The sequence below is a fragment of the Myotis yumanensis genome, unplaced genomic scaffold (assembly GCF_028538775.1).
Source record: "Myotis yumanensis isolate MYYU_CA2020_CCGP unplaced genomic scaffold, mMyoYum1.0.hap1 SCAF_19, whole genome shotgun sequence".
Classification (NCBI taxonomy): domain Eukaryota; kingdom Metazoa; phylum Chordata; class Mammalia; order Chiroptera; family Vespertilionidae; genus Myotis; species Myotis yumanensis.
The window spans coordinates 970,114-994,488 of NW_027223770.1; the positions used below are offsets into that span (position 1 = coordinate 970,114).

At 42.4% G+C, this 24,375-nt stretch overlaps 1 protein-coding gene across 2 annotated transcripts in view; it reads left to right on the forward strand.

Moving 5' to 3' along the window:
• The window catches only part of TBCEL (tubulin folding cofactor E like), a 73,297-nt gene that overhangs the window by 30,338 nt on the left and 18,584 nt on the right, over positions 1–24,375 (forward strand). For both annotated transcript variants that reach the window (XM_070399892.1, XM_070399893.1), the window contains exons 4-7: positions 3,040–3,221; positions 4,817–5,073; positions 8,397–8,523; positions 10,058–10,174. In XM_070399892.1, coding sequence (XP_070255993.1) covers positions 3,040–3,221; positions 4,817–5,073; positions 8,397–8,523; positions 10,058–10,174 — 683 coding nt within the window. The remainder of the gene's footprint in view (positions 1–3,039; positions 3,222–4,816; positions 5,074–8,396; positions 8,524–10,057; positions 10,175–24,375) is intronic.

Here is a 24,375-nt window from a genome sequence, read left to right on the forward strand (position 1 = left end):
CATTAGAATCACCTGGGAATCTTTTTAAAATCCTAATTTCTGGTCCTCATTCTCCGGAAATTCTGTTTCTTTGTTACTTATGTTGTGGCCCCACCCCATAACAAAGAAACAGAATTTCCGGAGGATGAGGCCCAGAAGTCAGGATTTTAAAAAGATTCCCAGGTGATTCTAATGTGCAGCCAAGGTTGAGAACCACTGACATAGATGATCATCCTCTTACGTAGGAAAGTCCTCCCTGGCATTAGTGTCCAGGTGGGAGAATGCATAGAAGATTGTTCCCAGTGTGGATTCCTTAGCTGTGTCGTGGCCACAGACTAAACTCCAGATTCCAGCCATATATCACACAAATGCTGTTCAAGCAGAGGATATGTAGAGACCAGTATAAATTCCTTATTTTTTAAACTGAAGCCTAGTGTATTTTCTCTAAAAGATAGCCAGTTTCTGCATTTGAAAGTGGGGCTAAATATGGTATCACTTCGAAGGGTTAGTGAGGAGAGCGGGAAAGAGTGCATGTGAGGGCCGCCCCTGCCAGCTCCTCTGAGCCCCCCGGAGGTGGTCTCCTCGCTGAGGTGACAGCTCCTGAGCTGTGCAGTGCAGTGCAGTGCAGTGCAGCCAGTGTGAAGGCAGGTGCTTTTTATTCCCACCACAGCTCCCGCACTTATGGAGCTCTGCAACCCTGAATCTTGTCCTACCCATGCAGCTTCTGATTCAGTGGTGGAGGGTGGATGCTGGGAGTCAGTATATTTATTTTGAGATTCTATCAATGATTTTAAATAAGACATTTAAATAAAATGAATATGACATGACATATTGGTTCATACTAAACTTATATTAGTAGTAATTACATTTATTGTATGATTTTGTGCCATTAACTAATGCAATAAACATTAAGTGCCCCCAGTGCAGTCGTGAATGAAGAAGTAAGTGCTGTCCCCGCTTTCCTAGAGCTTACGTTCTCCTGGGCAAGTAAACCAGCTTCTAAAAGGAGTGCCATGCACTGGGTGAAGTGCTTGGCACACATGCCTCATTTAGTTCTACCAGCAATCCTGTGAAACAGATGGGTGCTAGTTTCTGTATGTTCCGAATAAGGAAACTGAACTTTGGAAAGTTTAAGACACAACTAGGAAGTGTTGGGACCTGGTCTGACTCCAAAACCAGTGCTACCTACCAATATTCTGCGAACTCCTTTTCTCATAACTTCATTTACCACATTGCCTGGCTCTGATGTTTAAACATTTACTGGGCTTCTAGCATTTTTTATTACTTTAAGCCTAGTTCTCATTTTTTTCTGGTTATATTTGTAATTTACTAGTTGTGGTACATGTGATATAAATTCCAAGTTATCTATGTGATATAAATTCCAAGGCCCCCAAAGAATGCCTGAAACCACTGGTTAGTACCAAACCCTATATATACTATGATGTTTTATCTGTACATATATTTTATGGCTTCTCCTTGGCACATCCGAATTGCCAGCATCCCTGCTCTTGTGCCTTGCCTTATTATTAAGTGAAAGAAGGATTACTTGAACAACAGTCGATCTGATAACCAAGATGGCGACTAAGTGACTAATGAGTTGGTGGGGCAGGTGGTGTATGCAGGGTGGGCACCTGGACAAAGGGGTGATTTCTGTCCTGGGGGCGAAGAGGCAGACAGAGCGAGATGTAATCATGCTACTCGCAGTGGCACCTGATTTAAAACTTGTGACTTGTTTATTTCTGGAATTTTCCATTTAATACTTTCATACCATGATTGCCTGTGGGTAACTGAAACTGTGGAAAGCAAAACTGCAGATGCGGGTGCCTGTAATATTGGGAAGAACCATGGGCTGACTTGAGATTTGCTTTTCTGATTTTTAACTTCAGATTTGGCTTTTGTGACTGAGACCTGACTTAACACAAGATGTTAATAATTAACTTCTCTGAGGTTCATTTTCTTAATTTGTTAAAATGGAAATAGTATTAGTCATCTTGCAAGTTGTTGGGGGCATGTGGTGAAAGAAGCTATGTAGAGTCTAGTGCTACGCAAAGCCAGTAGCTAAGGTCAGTAATGCTCAGGTCCTTTTTAAAATTTTTGTGTCTACCAGTTTACTAGTTAAATTATTAAATTTATGATCATGTTTTCTCTCTTATTATATAGTTCTTGGTGCTTTTTTATATTTTTAGTCAATATATTTTAAAGTTTAGTATCTCTCTGACCCAAGCTGAACCTGTTTTCTAAGTGATTGTGGCTATGTAGTCAATTTTGAACACCTGAATTGTTACTTTGTGGTCTTTAATAAAGTAATTTTTATATATCTTTATTGTTGAAAGTATCACAGATGTCCCCTCCCCCCCACTCCCCCTACCCCCGTTGACCTCCTCCCGCCTGGCCTTGCCCTCCCTCCCCCCTCCCTTCACTACACTATTGTCTGTGTTCATGGGTTATGCATATATGTATACAAATTCTTTGGTTAATCTCTCCCCACCACCTACCCCCTCACACTGAGATTCGTCTGTCTGCTCCATGCTTCTGTGACTCTGGATCTACTTTGTTCATCAGTTTATTTTGTTCATTAGATTCCACATATGAGTGAGATCATGTGATACTTGTCTTTCTCTGGCTGGCTTATTTCACTTAGCCTTAATGTTGTAATGAGGATGGAAGAAGAAAGGAGATATTCAAAGAGGATTACAAAGAGGACCCAAACTGAGCTCTTTAATAACTTGTAGTCTAAAATGTCATCTAAACTGTCTTTTCTCCATTTATCAAATAGAATATCATATAGAACAGAATAAAAACCTTGCCAAAGGCAACATGGGAAATCTTTTTGTTTGTACCATTACTTTTCTGTTCTGACACTGTTTCATAGAAGGATATTGTTATTTGCCAAGATTTGTTGAAATTATTTATGCCACTCTGGGTACTGTCACCAAATAGAATTCCCCAATGTGAATGATCCTTTGCCTGGAGACCCACTCGCTTAGGCCTGTCTGAACATGATTGCTATTTAGAAACTCTGATTATTGCCTGATATGCTATTTTTTTTTTTCTTCCTAGGTCAGTAAAATTGTGTCAAATGTTCCCCAGTTGGAGTTTCTAAACCTGAGTTCCAACCCTCTGAATTTGTCAGTTTTAGAAAGAACATGTGCTGGGTCCTTCTCTGGGGTTCGCAAACTTGTCCTCAATAACAGCAAAGCCTCCTGGGAGACAGTGCACACGATCCTGCAGGAGCTGCCAGAGTAAGCCGGAGTGCATGCTGGGGGGGGCGAGGGGGCGCGGGGGGGCTGGTCGTCACCTGCCCGTGCATGAAATCCCTGCGACCTGCCACTCAGAAACACTAGGCCTGCAGAGACAATGGAGAACGGTTACCGAAATGGAGTGGTTACAATGAGGGCGTGAATGTAACCCAGGAGCGTTTTTACTGGAATGCTTGTTCAGTGTTGAGTAACATAGGATATGCCATTCTTTGGCTAGAAAATAGCCCTGAGAATAGCACTTATCATTTCTAGATCAATCCAACCTTTCTCCATTTTAATCTTCTGATTACCTGGTTTCAGAATTTTGCCTCAACCTTTTCTTTAGGAGGAAAAAAGTAATCACAGTATCTCTAAAATATATTAACACTCAGATGATTGTACATAGCTGGACTCATTGGAAATAAACCTGGTATTCTTTTCAATAATTTATGCAAGAAATTATACTCTTGTCATTTTAGAGATGCTTTGTTACATTTGTTTGTATCTATCTTTAAGTATGCATAAATGTTCAAAGGCAGTAGTTTAAAGAAATATATGAAGCTGTAGATTTTTTACTGTGTAAATATGAAAATTATCAAAGCTTTTCAGAATTTGGTCTCACCCCACTTATTCCACTTTAGTTTCCCACCATCACTCTAATGAGATTGGTTTCTTTATGCCTGCAGCATCCAGTATGGCACAGAATGAGTTTTAAACCCAGTTCCATTTCTCATCATACTAGAGGCCCGTTGCACAAATTTGTGCACTGGTGGGGTCACTCATCCTGGCCTGCACCCTCTTGCAATCCAGGACCTCTCAGGGGATGTCAGAGAGCTGGTTTTGGCCAGAATCCATGTACTGGGCCTCTAGTATGCATATAAGATCTTTGGTTAATCTCTTCCCGCCCTTCCCCCTCCTCCCTTCCCTCTGAGATTCATCAGTCTGTTCCATGTTTCCATGCCTGTGCATTGAGCATCTGCCCCCTGGTGGTCAGTATGCATCACAGCTATCAGTCAAAGGGACGGACACTTAGCCTATTAGGCTTTTATATATATATAGAGAGAGAGAGATGACCTTTGATAAGCTAATTAACCTCTCTGAGCTCTATTTCCTTGTCTATAAAATGGGCATAACTAGATCTACCTTGCAGAAATAGAAGAACAGTCAGTCTATAAAGCATCTGGCATGGGGCCTGACACAGGGTAGAAATTCAATAAATGGTAGGTATTGCTTCTGTTCTAAATATTTGTTCTTATTTTTTCTGGAATTTTCTTCCATCTTCTCTTGTATAAGTCTGCCCCTCCTTCAAGGTTATGCACCCTTGCCTGATTATTCTAACACAATTTTAATTCCATGTCTCTATGAAATACTATTGTACTTACAGTTAGTACTGCTTAATTAAGCACAAGTTAATTTAGTTCTGGGTTATATCTTCCTCTGCTGTGGTCTCAGCTGTATTTTAGCTTCAGGAAGATAATCTGTATTTTCTCTGTAACACCTAGCAGAGGCTCACACATAGTAGCACTTATTTCTTGAGTGAATGCCAAGTAGGAGGTTAACTGCTCTACACAATGAAACATTTCTCTTTTTCTCTCCAGTTTGGAGGAGCTCTTCCTGTGCCTTAATGACTATGAAACAGTGTCTTGTCCTTCTATTTGCTGTCATTCTCTGAAGCTCCTACATATAACAGACAACAATCTCCAAGACTGGACTGAAATACGAAAGTTAGGAGCTATGTTTCCTTCACTGGATACCCTGGTCCTGGCCAACAACCACCTGAACGCTATTGAGGAGCCTGACGACTCACTGGCCAGGTTGTTTCCTAACCTGCGGTCCATCAGCCTCCACAAGTCAGGTGAGGTATTGGCTTGTTCTCATTCCACATGTGAACTGAGCTGAGCTTATGCATGAAATGCAGTGCAAGTGTATTCCTGCAGTCAGCTCTGCCTTCTCAGAGGATCATTTTCAGGAGCGACCTGCAGGTGCCTGTGGATTAGCTGAATTTAAGGATTCATTGTCATAAATCAAGTGGCCAAGCATTATATTAGCTATTTACATTTTATATATTAAAGGGGTCATGCTGTGAAATGAGTGAAATTGATGAATTGTATAGTAAAAGGCAGAGTAAAAAGAATATAAGGAATTGCAAACTAGACCATATTGTGTGGATTTAGGTTAGGGAATCCCAAACTGCTGTGCCTTTCAAATTTTCTCTTTTCTTTTCTAGTATGTACTTATACATTTGATTGCCAGTTTGTTGCCATCTAATTCTGTGTATCACAGGAGTGAATATTTTTAGCCGATTTTAAAAAATTAACAAACTTTATTTTTTAGAGCAGTTTAGATTCACAACAAAATAGAGCAGAAAGTACAGAAAGTGTCCGCATGCTCCCTCCCTTCACACAAGCACAACCTCCCTCACTCTCAGCATCCCAGCACCAGTGATGCGTTTGTTACATTTGAACCTGCACTACACGCCATCACCACCTAGTTTACATTAGGGTCATCCTTGGTGGTACTCATTTTCTGGGTTTGGAAAATGTATAATGACACATACCTACTGCTGTAGTATAATATACTTAGTAGTCTCACTGCTCTAACAATCCTCTATGCTCTGCCCATTTATCCTCCCTGCATTCCCAATCCTGGCAACCATTGATGTTTTCTACTGTTTCCATAGTTTTGCCTTTTCCAAATGTCATGTACTTGGAATCATACAGTATGTAGCCTTTTCTGATTAATTTCTTTCACTCAACTTTCCTTCATGTCTTTTTATGGCTTGATAGCTTATTTATTTTTAGCACTTACACCCTGTGAGGCTCAACCAGTGCTAGTCTACTGTCTGGATATACCGCAGTTTATTTATCCACTCACAAGCTAAAATACATCTCCGTTGCTTCCAGGTTTTGGCAATTATGAATAAAGCTGCTGTAAACCTCTGTGTGCAGTTTTTCTGTAGACATAAATTTTCAGTTCATTTGGGTAAATAGCAAGGAGGATAATTGCTAAATCATATGGTAAGAGTATGTTTAGTTTTGTAAGAAACTGACAAACTGTATCCAAAGTAACATTTTGTACCTGCAATGAATGCGCATTGCTTCATATCCTTGTCAGCGTTTGGTGGTGTCAGGTTTTGATTTTGGCCATTCTAATAGGTGCATAGTGGTATCTCATTGTTATTTTAATTTGCAATTCCCTTGTTAGATTTGGGCAGTGATGCAGGCTGTGAAAGAATTCACAACTGAGAGAAGAGATAGAATTTCCAGAGACAGAGGAGAAGTTAACTCTCTATACGGGCCACCAAAATGTTAGGGTTTGGCCGGTGACGGGCTGTGGAAGAATTCGCAGCTTAAGAAGAGATGCAGAAAGTTTATTTTACTTTCCAAGAAAGGAAAGGGCTGGTGCATTGCTAGTCAATACAGGGTAGGGAACAAAAAGCGCTTCCACTTTGAAAGAATAATGCTGTCATTGCTAGGTGACAAGGAAGGGAGGAGTTGTCTTGAAAAGTTACAGTTTATTTGCTTTCCAGAAGATAGTCCAGCAGATGTGCTAGGAAGCTATCTTATCAGCATTTTTCCCAAGCCTGTAGAACAAGCTTAGAGCAAAAGTTATGAAAGTTTAAAAGAGGCTTCTTTGAAGGGGAATGGGGAAGTGAACTTTTTACTAATTAGAGACTCCTTGGTGGGAGTTATCCCTGGGTTCTGAAAACAGCAGGGAGGAGGTGGATGCAAAAATGTAGCCTGAGAGTAGCTTATCTTGTCCCACAGTTTGAACAGAGGGGCTGTTTGAAACAGAGGAGGTAATATCTTGGGGTTTAATTACCAGGTACTTCTCATAAATTGTGGAAGGTCACAGCAAATAAAAAGAAAGGCCTTTTTTCTGTCTTTACTTCCCTAGTGACATATGATGTTGAATATGTTTTCGTATACTTACTTGCCATCTATATATATCCTTTGGTAAGGTGTCTGTTTAGGTCTCTCACCCATTTTTTAATCAGATTGTTCATTTTCTTAATTGTGGAGTTTTAAGAGTTCTTTGTGTACTTTATAGGGTAACGATCCTTTATCAGATATGTTTTAGCACATATATTCTCCCTGTCTGTGGCTTTTCTTTTCATTCTCATGACATTGTCTTTTACTGGTAGCCTATTTCTTAAAACATCTACATAACTTAAAGTAAATAACCTACAACAGAAAAAATATAAACAGCTGAATTCACTGTAGAAGGTATAAGGGTGAGAACTAAGTTTTAAAAACTAGTATTTTGCATAATGAAGCTGTTTGTTTCATAACTGACACCCCTTGAGCTAATTCCATTCTTCCTCCTGGATGGAAATGCCGTGCTGAAGGGAGAGGACGGTTGTGATGGGGGGGTCATGCACCAGAGTCCTCATAAATTGCTCCTTTGCTTTATCTTCATTGGAGATGGACAGAAATAGGAAGGGATCACATTCTCTAACTTGCATTCAACGTGTTGTAAAATCGGCCAGCTTCATTGTTACAGGGATATTTTTCCAACCACTGCCAAGTATTGACTTGGGTGATATATTTACTTACAGCGATAGGAAGGATTTCATTTTAGGACTAGATGAACTTAATTTATTGCATGTTCTTACCCAAAGGTTCAGGTTTTTTGTTTTTGTTTCCTTTAAATTTTGAATTTGTTTTCCCTGTCCCCAAAATCAGGACAGTATGAAAGAGAGTTAATAGTTTCTGGATCTGTTGAACTTGCCCCATTTTAGAATTTATTAGGTAAAAACATTTGAGTCTGACAGAATCTACTGATCAATAAACGGTCCTGTTCTGTGAGTCTGTACTTGATGGGAAAACTTATCATATCACCATTTTTCTGTAATCATGGCATACATCCTGCTTACTGAAATCACCTGTGACTCTCTTTACAAGCCGTTGAGATGGAGCGTTAGTAAATGAGTGGATGCCGGAGAGGGAAGGTCTCTCTCCTTGACCACTGGGGTCACAGGGATAGGAGAGACTAGGGAAGTCTTTATGCTGTAAAAATGTATTCCATTCTTTCCTTGGATTAAAAAAAATTCAGGATCTCTAACTAGTTTACGATTACTTTAATATTTCACATATTAACTGAAGTTTTTTTTCTATGTTTATCTTCTTATTCGTGTACTTTTCTGGATTTATTTAAAAAATATGTTTCTCAAATTAGGTTTGCAGTCCTGGGAAGACATTGACAAACTAAATTCATTCCCTAAACTTGAAGAAGTGAGATTGTTAGGCATTCCTCTTCTGCAGCCATACACCACCGAGGAGCGCAGGAAGTTGGTAATAGCCAGGTCTGTTGTCCAGTTCCTCTGCCTCCCTCCCCTGGGGCCTTGTGATTGCATTGCAGGAATTAGACACTCCTTAGGAGGGAGTGCATTATAAGTTGATCCAACTCATGAACAGACTGTGCTTGAAGGAGCTGCTTTTGTAGTTTGAAATCCTGGAAGGAAAGGAATGCAATATGATGAGAAAAAATGTGAAATGTAATTGGCCTGCCAAGACCACTGCAAAATTCCCTCACCAATCTATTCTATTTTTATACTTTTGATACTTATAATATTTGAAGTTCCGTCTTGGGTCATGAAGTAAAGGTAGATAGAATCAGCTGTCCTTATTTTTTCTGTTAACATGGTGGTCATTTAAAGTGTAAATACTAAAAATCAGGCTGTTGCATTAGTGTAAAACTTAAGAGAGCAGCATCTTTATTTTCTGATTATTACATAGGTCGACTTAGATATGGCTACTGTTTTGTTATCTTCTTCCTTTCCTGTCTCAGACTCCCACAGACTACTGAAATGACCTTTGCGTGTTATTCTGTATGTACCTTAGCAGCAGCAATGTTCAGCTAAGGTGTGAAGGGCATGGAGCTTTGATCTGCTCTCTTTGTGCACTATCACAGCAGTTTCGAAAGGAGAGCAGTAGGCTTTAAGGTCCCTGGAAGAAGATCTTAAACAGTGTTGATCTCTCTGATCCACTGACACCCAACAGGGCTTCCCTGCCACTCGCAGGGACATGCACATTGACACCTCCCTGAAGAAATCAGTTTCAGCATCCTTGTCTTCCAGGAAGGACAAGTCCTGCTGTGGGTCTTGTGTTTTTTACGTAGTTCTTTTGTAAATATAATAGGCTGATTCCTGAAGTATATGACCAAACTGTCCCGACTACTCTGTAGACTTCTGCTGTCCAGTTTGGTTCCATTAGCCATGTGTGACTTTTAAGCACTTGAAATATGGCTAGTCTGAATTGAAATGTGCTATATGCATAAAATACACATTGGATTTCAAACACTTTATATGCAAAAGAGAATGTAAAGTATCACATGAGTTATTTTTTTGTATTGATTACAGGTTGAAATTATTAAATCCTGCATATATTGGGTTAAATACAATATACTATTAAAATGAATTCCGGCTGCTTTATTTTTACTTTTTAAAATATGGCTGGTAAACCTAGTATACATTTGCATCTGCTTTCAGGATATACTAAGTTCTGCGATTTGGAATTTGGCAAATGTGTACTAGGTTTAGAGACTGTGTGTAAATTACATATGTGGCTTGCATTATGTTCAGGTTGGACAATGCCACCTAAAATGTTATTTTGAACAGTGAGTTGTGATTATAAAAGGGCAGTGTCTCATCCAAAAATGAAGCTTAAATATTTTGGTTCCTTTTATATTATGCCCCTTTAGTCTGTCAGTAGTTGTACACAAGCAGAGCTGCACCAAAAGTTCCTTTCAAGAGAATAATGGCTCAAGTCAATAATTCTGTTTCCATAGCTAAATGCTTTTAATATCTGAAAATGTCTTTATTTTGGTTTTACTGACAGATTGCCATCAGTTTCCAAACTTAATGGCAGTGTTGTTACCGACGATGAGCGTGAAGACTCGGAGAGATTTTTCATTCGTTACTACGTGGCTGTTCCACAGGAAGAAGTGCCGTTCAGGTAAAAGCTCCCGTCAGCTCAGGGGCACTGAAGCAGGCATTGTGGCAACTTAAGAACTATTTTTGTAGAGCGGAATCTAATAACTTGTTATTGGACTCTCTGAGAGGAGATTGGTGATAGGTTAAAAAACAAAGAAACACAAAAGCCAACCAATTTTCTCTCATTTTCCACAGTGTGTTGTGTCTGCCTTGCACATGTAAGTATTTGGCTGCTTCTGGTAGTTCCCAGTTCATACTTCACATCATTGACTTCTTTTTAATCATCTTCTCTGGGGGCATATATTCCATAAGCCGAAAATTGGTCTCTTCTTTCACATTTCACCTGCTTTCAGGATATACTGAGTTCTGCAATTTGGAAGATTTGGCAAATGTGTACTAGGTTCAGAGACTATGAGAAAGGACTGGAAAGCAGATTCCAGGAAATAGTAAAGGAATTTAGTATGGCTGAGTATGAAGAGAAATGCTGAGGGCTAAATTAATAATTACCTTTAAGTGTCTAAAGAGTTATTATATATTATTTGGTGAGGAACTACCTTTAATGCTGTGTAAATATAAAAGGAAATGCAACATGTATGTTATAGGTAAAAGAAAATAAATTTTCCAGTTTTCTAGGTGTTGGTAACTATACTCAGGTACTCATAAGTTATATGTTTTTCTTAATTACTTTAAGAATTATATGAAATCTCTTTTAACATGAGGAGTTTGCTGGCAAATTCCCAGTCAGGGCACATAGCTAGGTTGCAGGTTCAATCCCTGGTTAGGCCACGTGTGGGAGGCAATTGATGTTTTTCTCTCACATGAATGTTTCTCTTTCTCTCTCTAAAATGAAAAAAAAAAAAATCCTCAGGTGAGGATTAAAATAATTAATTAATTAATTAATTAAGCTAAGAATAGCCAGGTAGAGAGATAGATAGTACCATGCCTTTTAATGCAACTGAACTGACATACAAAATAGAGACAGGCTCATAGACAGAGAGCAGGCTGACAGCTGTCAGGGATGGTGGTTGGGGGCTGAGTTGGAGGGTGAAAGGATTGATTTAAAGAAAAAAGAGAAAAAAATCATGAACATGGACAGTGGTGTGATTGCAGCAGGGAGGTGGAGAGGGGGAAAATGGTGATGGAAGGAGACTTGACCTGGGGTGATGTACATACAATACAATGTACAGATAATGTATTCTGTAATTATATACCTGATACCTGTATAATTTTGTTGATTCAATAAAGGAAAAGAAATAGAAGGTAACTTTTTAATATTAGTTAAGAATAGCCAGGTAGAGAGAAATAGATATTATCATGCCTCTGAATACAGCCCAGAAATATTAGGTTAAACTGCATGAAATTTTTTTTTAGGTAAAAAGTGGTTATTTATCTATAAGTTCATTTGACTCAAACTAACATACTAATGAAAGAAAGAAATATTCTAGACCAGCGGGTGTGGCTCAGTGGTTGAGTGTCGACCCATGAACCAGGAGGTCAAGATTTGATTTCTGGTCAGGGCACATGCCCAGGTTGTGGGCTCAATCCCCAGTAGGGGGCATGCTGGAGGCAGCTGATTGATGATTCTCTCTCATCATTGATGTTTCTATCTCTCTCTCCCTTCCCCTCTCTGAAATCAATAAAAATCCTATGTAATAAAGAGGTAATATGCAAATTGATCATCACGCCCTTGCACAAGATGGCCTCCACAAGATGGCCTGCAGGGGAGGGCAGTTAGGGGCGACCGGGCCAGCAGGGGAGGGCAGTTGGGGGGCCTCTAGTTTAAAATAAAGTAAATATTCTAGCTTTGAGCCAGAGTCTTCCACTATAGTTTCCTTAACTTCCAGTATATATACAGGCAGTGAATTGTTCTCTGTTCCTGATGGCTAAAGGCCATTCATGTGTTTATGCCTGTCACTGTTCTTGAATAAAAGTCCCTGAAATAATATTGAATCAGTGGAAGAATTTATTAGGAGGATACTGGGAAAATAAAATAGGTAGGAACCAAGGAAGGCAAGGATAGCCAAGGTTTCAACTCATGGTTTGTTTTATATATCTCTGCTGCCACTGTCACATCTGGGCATGATAGATCTGGACTTTACCACTGGACATTTACAGCTCTGCCATGGATTTTGATTCTCTTCCTAAGTAATGAAAATACAGATCTTTACTTCAGAATTATGCATCTGACCTATATTCAAATATAGGTTGGCTATATTTAAGGCATGTGCTCACATCCCTTTTCCTTAGAGACAGGGAGAGGGATTATCTGCTCCACTTTGGCTTCTGCAGTGAGGTAGATCTTGGGACTCTTCTCCCAATAGGAACAAATCAGCAAAAAGAATATCAACTGTAGTCTGCCACTTTGACTACCCAACATCTATACACATATCTTCCCCACAGTTACATTTAAAAACATTTTTCTTACCTGCTCTCATATATTCCTTGTATAAATGAAAACACATTTCACTCTCAGTGAAATTAGATAGCCCATTTATTCTAATCCTAAGCACTCTGTGCTAATCAAGCCATCAAGCCATTTTAATATCTACTGGAGATCCAAGAAGGGATCAGCGCAGTGTGCTCACCTCCTCCCAGGACCAAATTATCGAACAGCCAGCCTGAATAACCAACTGAAGACCAGCTGAAGAGAAGTCTCAGAACCAAGGATGTACAGAAGCAGCCACATTGAGACTAGTGGGAAGGGCAGAGCACCCGCATGTTGTGGTTGAGAATTAGGCGGGATATCTCATCTGCAAAGGTTCCCCTGTGGAATGGTGAGACTTACCCTCACTCTGGGCTTCCCAGCCAAGAGAACTAGAAAAAGGGAGCCCACATAATATCTGACTGAAAATCTGCGGGAATTTCGTCTGTCAGAGTGAGATGGGAGTCTACTAGAAACCCAGTCCCCCTCTTCAAGGGCTCAGAGGAGATGAGTCATCCAAGGAGAGATTGGGTTATGTGGCTTTGAGGAGAGAGCTAGAGAGACAGCCGCCATTGTCCCTGTGCTGAGTCCCTCTCCCGCACAACTCACAGGTGCCATCTTTCCTGGGTCAAGCACTCTGCCTCCATTTGCGTCAGCTTGGGTGGATGCACTAGTTTACTGTCTCGACCACCTATGGCTCTGCCCTGCCACACTTGTTCCCTGCAGAGAAGTTTGTTGGCTGTGGCCAGCCTAGGCCTGTGGAACAGACTTTAATGGGAGGCTCTCGAGAAGATTCATTTCTCCACCTACTCACCACTCACCACATGCCCCGACTGACACCACCATTCCTGTGCAGAGCTCTTCCTCCACATGGCCACATCTTGGTCTGTTTTAGCTTCATGAACTCTACTGGCCTTAACCTGAAAACTCCCTGTGACACAAAGGTCCACAGCCTTCAGGTGGGTGACAACTGGCCTTGGTGTACCCTGGGACTTTGGCTGAGTGGCCTCAGGCCCAGTACTAGCACCAAGATTGAATGTGTATCAACCTCATGAACATCACTTGTTTCTACCCGATGGTTCACTGAGAATAACCTCACATAACCTGCATACTGCCAGAGGGTCTCTCAGTGACTAAGCCTAACAGGTGGCCCACAGGTAGAGGCATATCTCTGTGCCTTGGCCCTTTTGCTGACCTGCCCCCAGGCTTGGTACTGGTGGAAGTCAACATTGGTATGCAGCTTGGCTGGTTCCTTGTATACTCAAGGCCCAGCAGAGACAGCCACAAACTATTGCTTGGTAGGTAGCTCCAAAGAGGTAGCCCAGGGCCCTCAAGGACAGCATTTGACAGTGACATGCACTGGAGTCCCTTCCACGACACCCAAGAGCCAACACACCCAGTTCTGCATTTCAGACCACAGTAGAGCATGACCAAGTTGGCTTCACAAGCAGAACACCCAAAGAGAGATCTTGCAGGCAACAGACCCTGCTGGGATTAATTCCACTTGATGGGGTCAGCTTTTGCACAGCAGTTTGTTCACTGTGGTTGCAGTTAGTCCTCATAGTCAGCCAACCTGAGCGTCAACCCCACCCATGGATGAGATGGGCCAACAGCAAGCAAAACTGAACTACAACAGGAGGGCTCATGTAACCAATGCAAGGGACGTTCCTGGAGCACCTAACTTTGGTGATCAAAGAGACTACGCCAATCGGCCACACTGGACACCTACTGTAGAAGGCCAGCCTATCAAGACTGGCAGACATAAAAGATTTACCTAATACACAGAAACAAACACAGAGAGGCAGCCAAAATGGGGAGACAAAGTAGCATGCCCCAAATGAAAGAACAGGAGAAATCGCTAGGAAAAAAAAAACAACACAAAAAACTAATGAAATGGAGGAAAACAATCTACCAGATACAAAGTTCAAAACAATGGTTATAAGAATGATCAAGGAACTTAGGGGAAGAATGGATGAACTAAATAAGAACGTAAAGCATATTAAAAGGACATAGAAATCACAAAAAATAACCACTCAAAAATGAACAGTATCTGAAATTAAGAATACACTAGAAGGCATGAGCAGCAGATTAGATGAAGCAGAGAATGGAATCAGTGATTTGGAATGACTAGACAAGGTAGCAAAAATTAATCAGAGAAGCAAAAAGAAGAAAAACTTTTACTAATGAGAATAGTTCAAGGGACCGCTAGGACAACATAAAGTGCTACAACATCCACATTATAAGGGTACCAGAAGGAGAAGATAGATAGCAAGGGACTGAGAACCAATTTGAATAAATAATGACTAAAAAAATCTTCACTGATCTGGTAAAGGAAAAAGACACACAAGTCCAGGAAGCACAGAGTCCCAAAGAAAGTGAACCCAAGGAGGCCACACCAAGACACATCATAATTAAAATGGAAAGTTAAAGACAAAGAATCTTAAAAGCATCAAGAGAAAGACTCTTACCTACAAAGGAGCTCCCATAAGACTATCAGCTTGTTTCTCAACAGAAACATTTCAGGCCAGAAGGGACTGGCATGAAATATTCAGAGTGATGTAAAGCAAGGACCGACAACCAAGACTAATCTACACAGCAAGGCCCCAAATGGAAAGGAAAAAATAGCTTCCCAGACAAGAAATAGCTAAAGGAATTCATTGTCACCAAACCAGGATTACAATAAATGTTAAAGGGACTTCTTTAAAAATAAGAAAGAAATAATAATTTAAAAAGAACATAATTATAAATGTCTGGCCATTGTGTCTCAGTAGTTGAGCATTAACTTATGAACCAGGAGTCATGGTTTGATTCCCAATCAGGGCATATGCCCAGGTTGTGGGCCCAATTCCCAGTAAGGAGCATGCAAGAGGCAGCCAATCAATAATTCTCTCTCATCATTGATGTTTCCATCTCTTTCTCTCCCTTCCTCTCTGAAATCAATAAAAATTTTTTTAAATAGAATAAAACAGCAATATGTGCATACCTGTCAATAATTACTTTCAATGTAAATGGATTAAATATTCCAATCAAAATACATACAGTAACTGAATGAATAAGAATTATATATATATATATATATATATATATATATATATATATATACACTGTCTGCAAGATATCCAACTCAGAACAAAAAATAACAGACTGAAAGTAAACGAATGGAAACAGATATTTCATACAAATGGAAACAAAAGGAAAAAAACTGGGTAGCAATGCTTACAACAGACAAAATAGACTTTAAAACAAAATTTTAAAAATTTCTCTTGAGATAGGGAACAAGACAGGATGTCCACTCTCATTACTGCTATTCAACATAGTACTGGAAGTGCTGACCATAACAATCAGACAAGAAGAAGTAAAAAAAAAAAAAAAGTAAAAGGCATCCAAATTGAAAAGGAAGAAGTAAAACTTATTATTTGCAGATGATGGTACTGTATATAGAGAACTATAAAGATTCTACCACCAAAAAACTATAAGAGCTAATAAATGAATCGAGTAAAGTAGCAGGATACAAAATAAATATGCAGAAATCAGTTGCACTTTTATACACCAACTAGAGGCCCGGTGCATGAAATTTGTGCACCGATCCCGGGGATTGGGCCTAAACCAGCAGTCGGACATCCCTCTCACAATCCTGGACTGCTGGCTCCTAATCGCTCACCTGCCTGCCTGACTGGTCGCCCCTAACTGGACCCCCCCCCCCCCCCCGCCAGCCTGATCTCCCCACACTGCCTCTGCATGCTGGCCTGATCACCCCTAACTGTCCCCCACTGCCAGCCTGGTCGTCCCCAACTGCCCCCCCGCGGGCCTAGTCACCCCTCACTGCTCCCCCTTGCCAGCCTAATTGCCCCCAACTGCCCCCCCACACTGGCCTGGTCACCTTTTACTGCCCTCCCTACCGGCCTGGTCGCCCCTGACTGCCCCCCCCTGCTGGCCTGGTTGCCCCCAACTGCTCCCCCTTCTGGCCTGGTCACCCCTCATGGCCCTCCCACTGGCCTGGTCGTCCCACGCAGCCTGCTGTTCAGTCATTTGGGCGTCCCTCACTAATCCCCCTGCCGGCCTGGTTGTGGGCAGCCATCTTGTGAGGGTGTGAGGGTTAATTTGCATATTACCTCTTTATTATATAGGATAATGAACTATAAAAAAAAGGAAACCAAGAAAACAATCCCATTTACAGTTGCCTCTATAAAATATAGTACCAAGGAGGTAAAAATAATAATAATAATACTATAGTAAGAAATTGAAGAAGAAATAAATGGCAGTATAGATTATCCTCATGGATAGAAAGAATTAATATAATTAAAATGTCCATACTACCCAAAGCAATTTATAGGTCCAACACAATTTGTATCAAAATAGCTGGCATTTTTCACAGAATTAGAACAAATAATTTAAATATTTATATGGAACCACTGAAGACCATGAATAGACAACAGTCTTCGGAAAGACCACCAGCCTGAGAGATGTGGCTCAGTGGTTGAGCATCAACCTATAAGTCAGGAGGTCACTGTTTGATTCCCATTCATGGCATATTCTTGAGTTGTGGGCTTGATCTCCAGTGGGAGGCATGCAGGAGGCAGCCAATCAATGATTCTCTCTCATCATTGATGTTTCTATCCCTTTCTCCCTCTCCCTTCTTCTCTGAAATCAATAAAAATATCTTCTTTTTTAAAATAAAGACAGAAGAACAAAATTGGAGGTATCACCCTACCTGATATCAAACTATATTACAAGGCTATAGTAATCACAACAGCATGGTACTGGCAGAAAAAAAGACCATCTATGTCAATGGAAAAGAATAGAGAACCCAGAAGTAAACCCACACCTATATGGTAATTTAATATTTGACAAAGGAAATAAGAACTTACAATGCAGTAAAGACAGTCTATTCAATAAATGATGCTGGGAAAATTGGACAGATACAGGCAGAAAAAAGGAAACTAGACCACCTTCTTACACCATATACAAAAATAAACTCAAAATGGATTAAAAACATAAATATGACTTGAAACCATAAGAGTCCTAGAAGAAAGCATAGGCAGTAACATCTCTGATGTTTTTCTTAGACGTATTTTTTATGACATATCTCCTTGGGTAAGGGGACCCCCCAAAAATAAAGAAATGGGACTACAACAAACTAAAACGTTTTTGCACAGCAAAGTAAATCTCAGGGAAACAAAAAGACACCCTACTGGTTGGGAGAAGATATTTGCAATGATTCATCTGATAAGGGGTTAATATCCAAAATTCATGAAGAACTCATGCAATTCAACACCAAAATACCAAACAATTCAATAAAAAAATGGGCTGAGACCCTGAATACACATTTCCCCAAGAAGACATACAGATGGCCAATAGACATATGAAAGATGCCCAGTGTCACTAATCATCAGAGAAATGCAAATTAAAACCATAATGAGATATCACCTCATACCTGTTAGAATGGCTATCCTATTTAATAAAGGGGAAATATGCTAATTGACTCTCACACCTTCACAAAGATGGCGGCACCCACAGCCAATAAAGAGGGAATATGCTAATTGACCACCATGCCCTCAAAGATGGCAGCACCCACAGCCACAAAATGGCCCAGTCCCCTCAGCCCTGACAGGGCAGCAGGCGCGCGGCACAGCTGGGCCCGCCCCCAGGTGGGTGCAGCCCCTCCATGTGCCTGCCTCCGAGTCCCCCAGCCGCCCAGGGCCGGTCCAAGGCACAGGCAAGCCTCAGATGTCGGCTGCCCAGCCACCCAGGGCCAGCCTGAGGTGCAGGTAAGCCTCAGATGTTGGCTTCCCAGCCGCCCAGGGCCAGCCCGAGGTGCAGGTAAGCCTTGGATGGCAGCTGGGCCGCCCAGGGCCACCCGAGGCTCAGGTAACCAGGGCCAGCCAAGGCTTGTGCTGCAGGCAGTGGCAGCAGGAGAGGTGTGGTGGGGTGTCACCTTCCCCTGATTGCTGGGTCGCCTCTCGCCCCTGAGGGCACCCAGACTGTGAGAGGGGGCAGGCCAGGCTGAGGGATGCCCCCCCCCCCCGGCTCCAGTGCATGAATTTTCATGCACCGGCTCTCTAGTCCTATGTAATAAAAGGGTAATATGCAAATTGCCCCCTGGACCAGGAGTTCGACTGGAGTTCACCCAGGAACAGGCTGGCCGGACCCCACCTATGCATGAATTCGTGCACCGGGCCTCTAGTCATCAATAAATCAATATACAACATGTGATGATGAAAAGAAAGGGGAACCCTCATACACTGTTGCTGTGAATGAAGACTGGTGCAGCCAGTATAGAAAACACATGGAGTTTCCTCCAAAAATTGAAAATGGAACTGCCTATGACCCAGCAATCCCACTTCTGTGTATATATCTGAAGAAATCCAAAACACTGATTGGAAAGAATATATGTACCCTCATGTTCATTGCAGTGTTATTTATAGTAGCCAAAATATGAAAGCAACCAAATGCCCATCAGCAGACAAGTGGATAAAGAAGTGGTGCACATATACAATGGAATATTATTCGGCCATAAAAATTAAGGAAATTTTACCATTTGTGACAGCATGAATGGACCTAGAGGTTATTATACTAAGTGAAATAAGTCACAGAAAGATAAATATCTGATTTAGCTTATATGTGGAATCTAAAGAACAGTATATTCGAACAAACCAAACAGAAACATGCTCATAGATACAGAGAACAAACTCCTGGTTGCCAGAGTGGAGGGGGATTGGGGACTGGATGAAAAAGGTGAAAGGATTAAGAAGTACAAATTTGTAGTTACAATATAGTCAGTGGGATATAGTCAATTATATTGTAATATCTATGTAGGTTGGTATTGGAAATATCCGGTTGAACAGTATGCACAGTATATGATTGTCTAATCATATATATATATATATATATATATATATATATATATATATATATATACTAGAGGCCCGGTGCACAAAAATTTGTGCACTCAGTGGGGGGGGAGAGGGGGTCCCTCAGCCCGGCCTGTGCCCTTTCGCAGTCTGGGACCCCTCAGGAGATAACGACATGCTGGCTTAGGCCTGCTCCCGGGTGGCAGAGGGCAGGCCCAATCCCTAGGTGCAGCCCCTGGTCGGGCTCAGAGCAGGGCCGATTGGGGAGTTGGGGCGCCGCTCCCTGTCATGCACAGAGCAGGGCGGATGGGGAGGTTGCGATGCCACCCCTAGTCACGTTCAGGGTAGGGCCGATTGGGGGGTTGGGGCACTGCCCCGTCACACTCAAGGCAGGGTCGATGGGGAGGTTGCGGCGCCATCCCCTGTCATGCACAGAGCAGGGCCAATCAGGGGGTTGGGGCGCTGCCCCCTGTCACACACAGAGCAGGGACCATCAGGGGTTTGGGGAGCTCCCCCCTGTCACGCACAGAGCAGGGCCGATCAGGGGGTTGAGGAGCTCCCCCCTGTCACGCACAGAGTAGGGCCAATAGGGGAGTTGGGGCACCACCCCCTGTCACACACAGAGCAGGGCCGATCAGGGGGTTGGGGTGCCACCACTGTCACACTCAGGGTAGGGCCGATGGGGAAGTATGGCTCTACCCTGTCTCACATTGAGCAGGGCCCGTGAGGGGGGGTTGGGACGCCGCCCTCTATCACCCACAGAGCAGGGCCGATCAGGGGGTTGGGGCGCTGCCCCCTGTCACACACAGAGCCGCAGGGCAATCGGGGTTGGAGCGCCGCCCTCTATCACCCACAGAGCAGGGTCGATCAGGGGGTTGGGGTGCTGCCCCCTGTCACACACAGAGCTGCAGGGCAATCAGGGGGTTTGGGCACTGCCCCCTGTCACGCTGATCCCGCTGCCGGGAGGCCTCAAGGCTCCGCTGATCCCGCCCAGCAGGGTCACAGATCCAGGTCCCAGACCGCAGACAGCCTTGCCTGCTGCCGCCCGCCTTCAGTATGCAAATTAGCCGCCATCTTGTGGCTTCAGGGTGGGGTCCCCACTGGGGTGCCTGGCCAGTCTGAGTGAGGGGCTGAGGGCTGTTTTCAGGCTGGCGGGAGACTGAAGCTCCAAACCTCTCCTTTTTTGCTTTTCTTTTTATTCTGGCATTTATTTACCTTCTCTGGCTGTCACTGGAGCTGAGAGCCGGCTTTCTCTCTGAGGCTCGGCTGAAAGCAGGTTTCTGGCCTTTGTTTTCTGTATTCGAAACAATGTTGCGACTCCAGCTCTGAGATCCCGGCTGACTGGCAGGAGGTTTCTGGGCTTTTGTTTATCTTCTATAAATGTTACTATGTTTCCAACTGAAGCTCAGAGGCCAGCGGGGAACGTTGGAGTCCTCTGTCACTGAAGGAAGCAAGCCTCCCTGTTCATCAGCTGCCTGGCTGCCGGCCGCCATCTTGGCTGACAGTTACTTTGTATATATTCACTGATTAGCCAATGAAAAGGGTAGTGGTCGTACGCCAATTACCATGTTTCTCTTTTATTAGTGTAGATATATATATATATGAACAAATCGCTTCTTAAACAGCCTCTGGAAATAATTAAGTTCAAGAACCATGGTTCCCCTGTACCAGTCACGTGTGCTCTACGTCTTAGCTCTGCTGGAAGAGGCAGGGCTTCCTGAAAAATGACTTGATCTGGTGACGCTTAGGAGAGAAGAACCCAGGCAGCTCTGAGTGCGGGCACAGGAGCACGTGGTAACTCTTCACGTGTAGTGAACTGCAGGGTTCTGTGTGACTTCATGAAAAGCAGCAGGAGTTTGGAGATAATTCCTGGGGGGAGGTAGGGACCAGAGCGGTCTATTAAAGACCTCGCTATGACATACCAGGAGACCAGGACTTTGTGTAGCTGTGGGAAATCATTAGAAGGGTTCAGTGGGGAAGGCACGGGGCAGACTTTAGGTTATATGTAGGAGAAGCTGAGAACCCCAGAGCCCCAGTTCCCAGTGAGACGTTAGTAGAGGCAGGCGTGTGTGCTGGAGGTTGCCTGTGTCTTACAGAGATGCACGTTGGCACTGCACTTCTCCATGCACTTGACGCATCCTCAGAAGACACATTGTGAAGCTCTGCTCTCTTTTTTTTTGGTATTTAGAGACCTGATTTCTCATGGGGTAGAAAAGTATCATTTAGAGAGGAAGGGACTTTCATGTTTATGGAGCTGGTATAGTATATATGTTTATTATTTTTGCCTTGCCCTTTATCAGATGTCTGTCCACATTGCCTATAGTTATCAGTTTTTCCTTCATTTTAAAGTGTTTACTTTATCTCTTAATTTTCTCTGAGAGTTTTAATTTAAATTGCTTATTTGTACTCCACTAATATCCAGTCATAGTTTTTTATTTTATTTTATTTTTTTAATTGTTTTATTGCTTAAAGTATTACAAAGAGTATTACATATGTCTCCTTTATTCCCCCTGCCCTTAACAATCCCCTGGCCTCCCCTACCCCCCAGTGTCTTATGTCCATTGGTTATGCTTATATGCATGCATACAAGTCCTTCGGTTGATCTCTTACACCCCTCCCTCCTGTCCCCCAACCCTCCCCAGCCTTCCCGCTGCAGTTTGACAATCTGTTTGAGGCAGCTCTGCCTCTGTATCTATTATTGTTCATAAGTTTATAATGGTCTTTATTATCCATGAATGAGTGAGATCATGTGGTATTTTTCTTTCATTGACTGGCTTATTTCACTTAGCATAATGCTCTCCAGTTCCATCCATGCTGTTGCAAATGGTAAGAGTTCCTTCTTTTTTACAGCAGCATAGTATTCCATCATGTAGATGTACCACGGTTTTCTAATCCATTCATCTACTGATGGGCACTTAGGCTGTTTCCAGATCTTAGCTATGGTGAATTGTGCTGCTATGAACATATGGGTGCATATATCCTTTCTGATTGGTGTTTCTGGTTTCTTGGGATATATTCCTAGAAGTGGGATCACAGGGTCAAATGGCAGTTCCATTTTTAACCTTTTGAGGAAATTCCATACTGTCTTCCATAGTGGCTGCACCAGTCTGCATTCCCACCAGCAGTGCACGAGTGTTCCCTTTTCTCCGCATCCTCTCCAGCACTTGTCGTTTGTTTATTTGTTGATGATAGCCAGCCTGACAGGTGTGAGATGGTACCTCATTGTTGTTTTGATTTGCATCTCTCCCATGATTAGTCCAGTCATAGTTTTAAAGAGAGACAAAAAGAAAAAGAGAAACTATGTAACTTTTATTTTATAAATCAGAGTACTTGCATCTTTGGGGATTCAATGGTTTCTTTGTGTTTTTGAGGATACTGGCGGAAAGTAAATTCGTTGATTTGGGGTGTCTCTGTTTTTCAAACTTTCACATTTTCTCCTGAGGAGTTCTAGGAGACATAGCTCCCGTGAACAGTTATGTGATGGAGGAGATGCTGCTGTCAGAGCAGTGGCTGCGCCAGACGGGGCTTTGTAAAGGCCTTGCGTGGTTTGCTCTCTTTGGGACCTGGCTTGTGGGCCCCAGGTTCCCTACACTGTACCCTGGGAGATTCCTGGTTACGATGCCGTTTGTCAGGTGCTTCTTTGGTAGTCGCAGTGGTCTGCTTTGTAGAATACGGAGACTAATGGCTTTTCTGAATAGAGCGGATCGGATCACCCTGCGCTGGAGAGCGGGCAGCAGCCTGTATTTGGACACCATCAGGGAGGCTCATTTTGTCCGGGTGCTGGAGAAACCTTAGTGTGCTGTGTCCTTGACCTCATGCTCCTCACAGACAGAGGGCCTGCTGTGCGAGGAGACATTCCTGCCCAGGACCTGGGTCTCCTGGGCTTCTCCACGCTGCCAAGCTCCATCATCCTCCACAGGGCCCTGGCCCCGCCCTCCTCGCTTCCCGCGAGTCGCAAGTCGGGGACACAAAGGGGCTTTCTCCTGCCCCCAGAGCCTCTGAAAGGCGAGCTTCCCCTAGGGCACAGCCTTTGTCATTCTGACTACCTGGGGCTTTATTTTGACTTGTTGCCACTTTCCCAGCCGGGAAGGCAGGGGAAGGAAGGGGGGAGATAGGCTGCCTTCCTTATCGCGATTGGAATTCTGTGTGGGGATTTGAATCTACCTGCAAAGGAAAGACACAGAGAACCAGCCCAAGCCCTGGTATCCAGGGGGATGATCCGGGGCCCCAGCTTTTGTTTGGCAAGTGCAAGGGGCCAGCTTTATCTTTTGTGTTTTGTTTGCTTTTTAGAATCAAATCATGAAAAATACTGAAATAATAAAACACTCATGTTTACACTGTTCAGAACTGGTAATGTTAATATTTTACTCTTCAAGTTTATTTAATTAAAAGGAACAGTATTACAGATCAAGTTGAAGTATCCTTTGGACTCTATTATCAGTCCCGTTCCTTACTGCAAGAAGTGACCACTGGCAAAAACTTGATTTGTATCCTTGGTGTCTGCTGATTATATTTTATATATCCATTAAAATATAAAGTAGGATTTTATAATTGGTTGTCAACATGCATTGCAATTTCGTCTCTCAGTCTGTAGCTTTTCAATTGAATCTTTTCACTTTGTATTTTTTTAAAGAATTTCTAAAAATTTAATATAAAATATCAATCCTCTATGGTTTATTCTTATTTCATCTTATTCAAAAAATATTTTTCTTTACAAAGATAACTTAAGATAATCTCCTGATTTTTTTTCTTGAAGTATTTTCACATTTGTGTCTTTGATCCCGCTGGAATCTACTTTTATGTGTGGTGTCAAATAGAGATCCAAGTATTTGTCTCCCTCAACCCCCCATGTTGATAATTGGCATTCACCACTGATCTGTAATGCTGCCTCTGTCATATTGTCTTATTTGCAACATACAAATATACATACATGGTTTTGTTTCAGGGCTC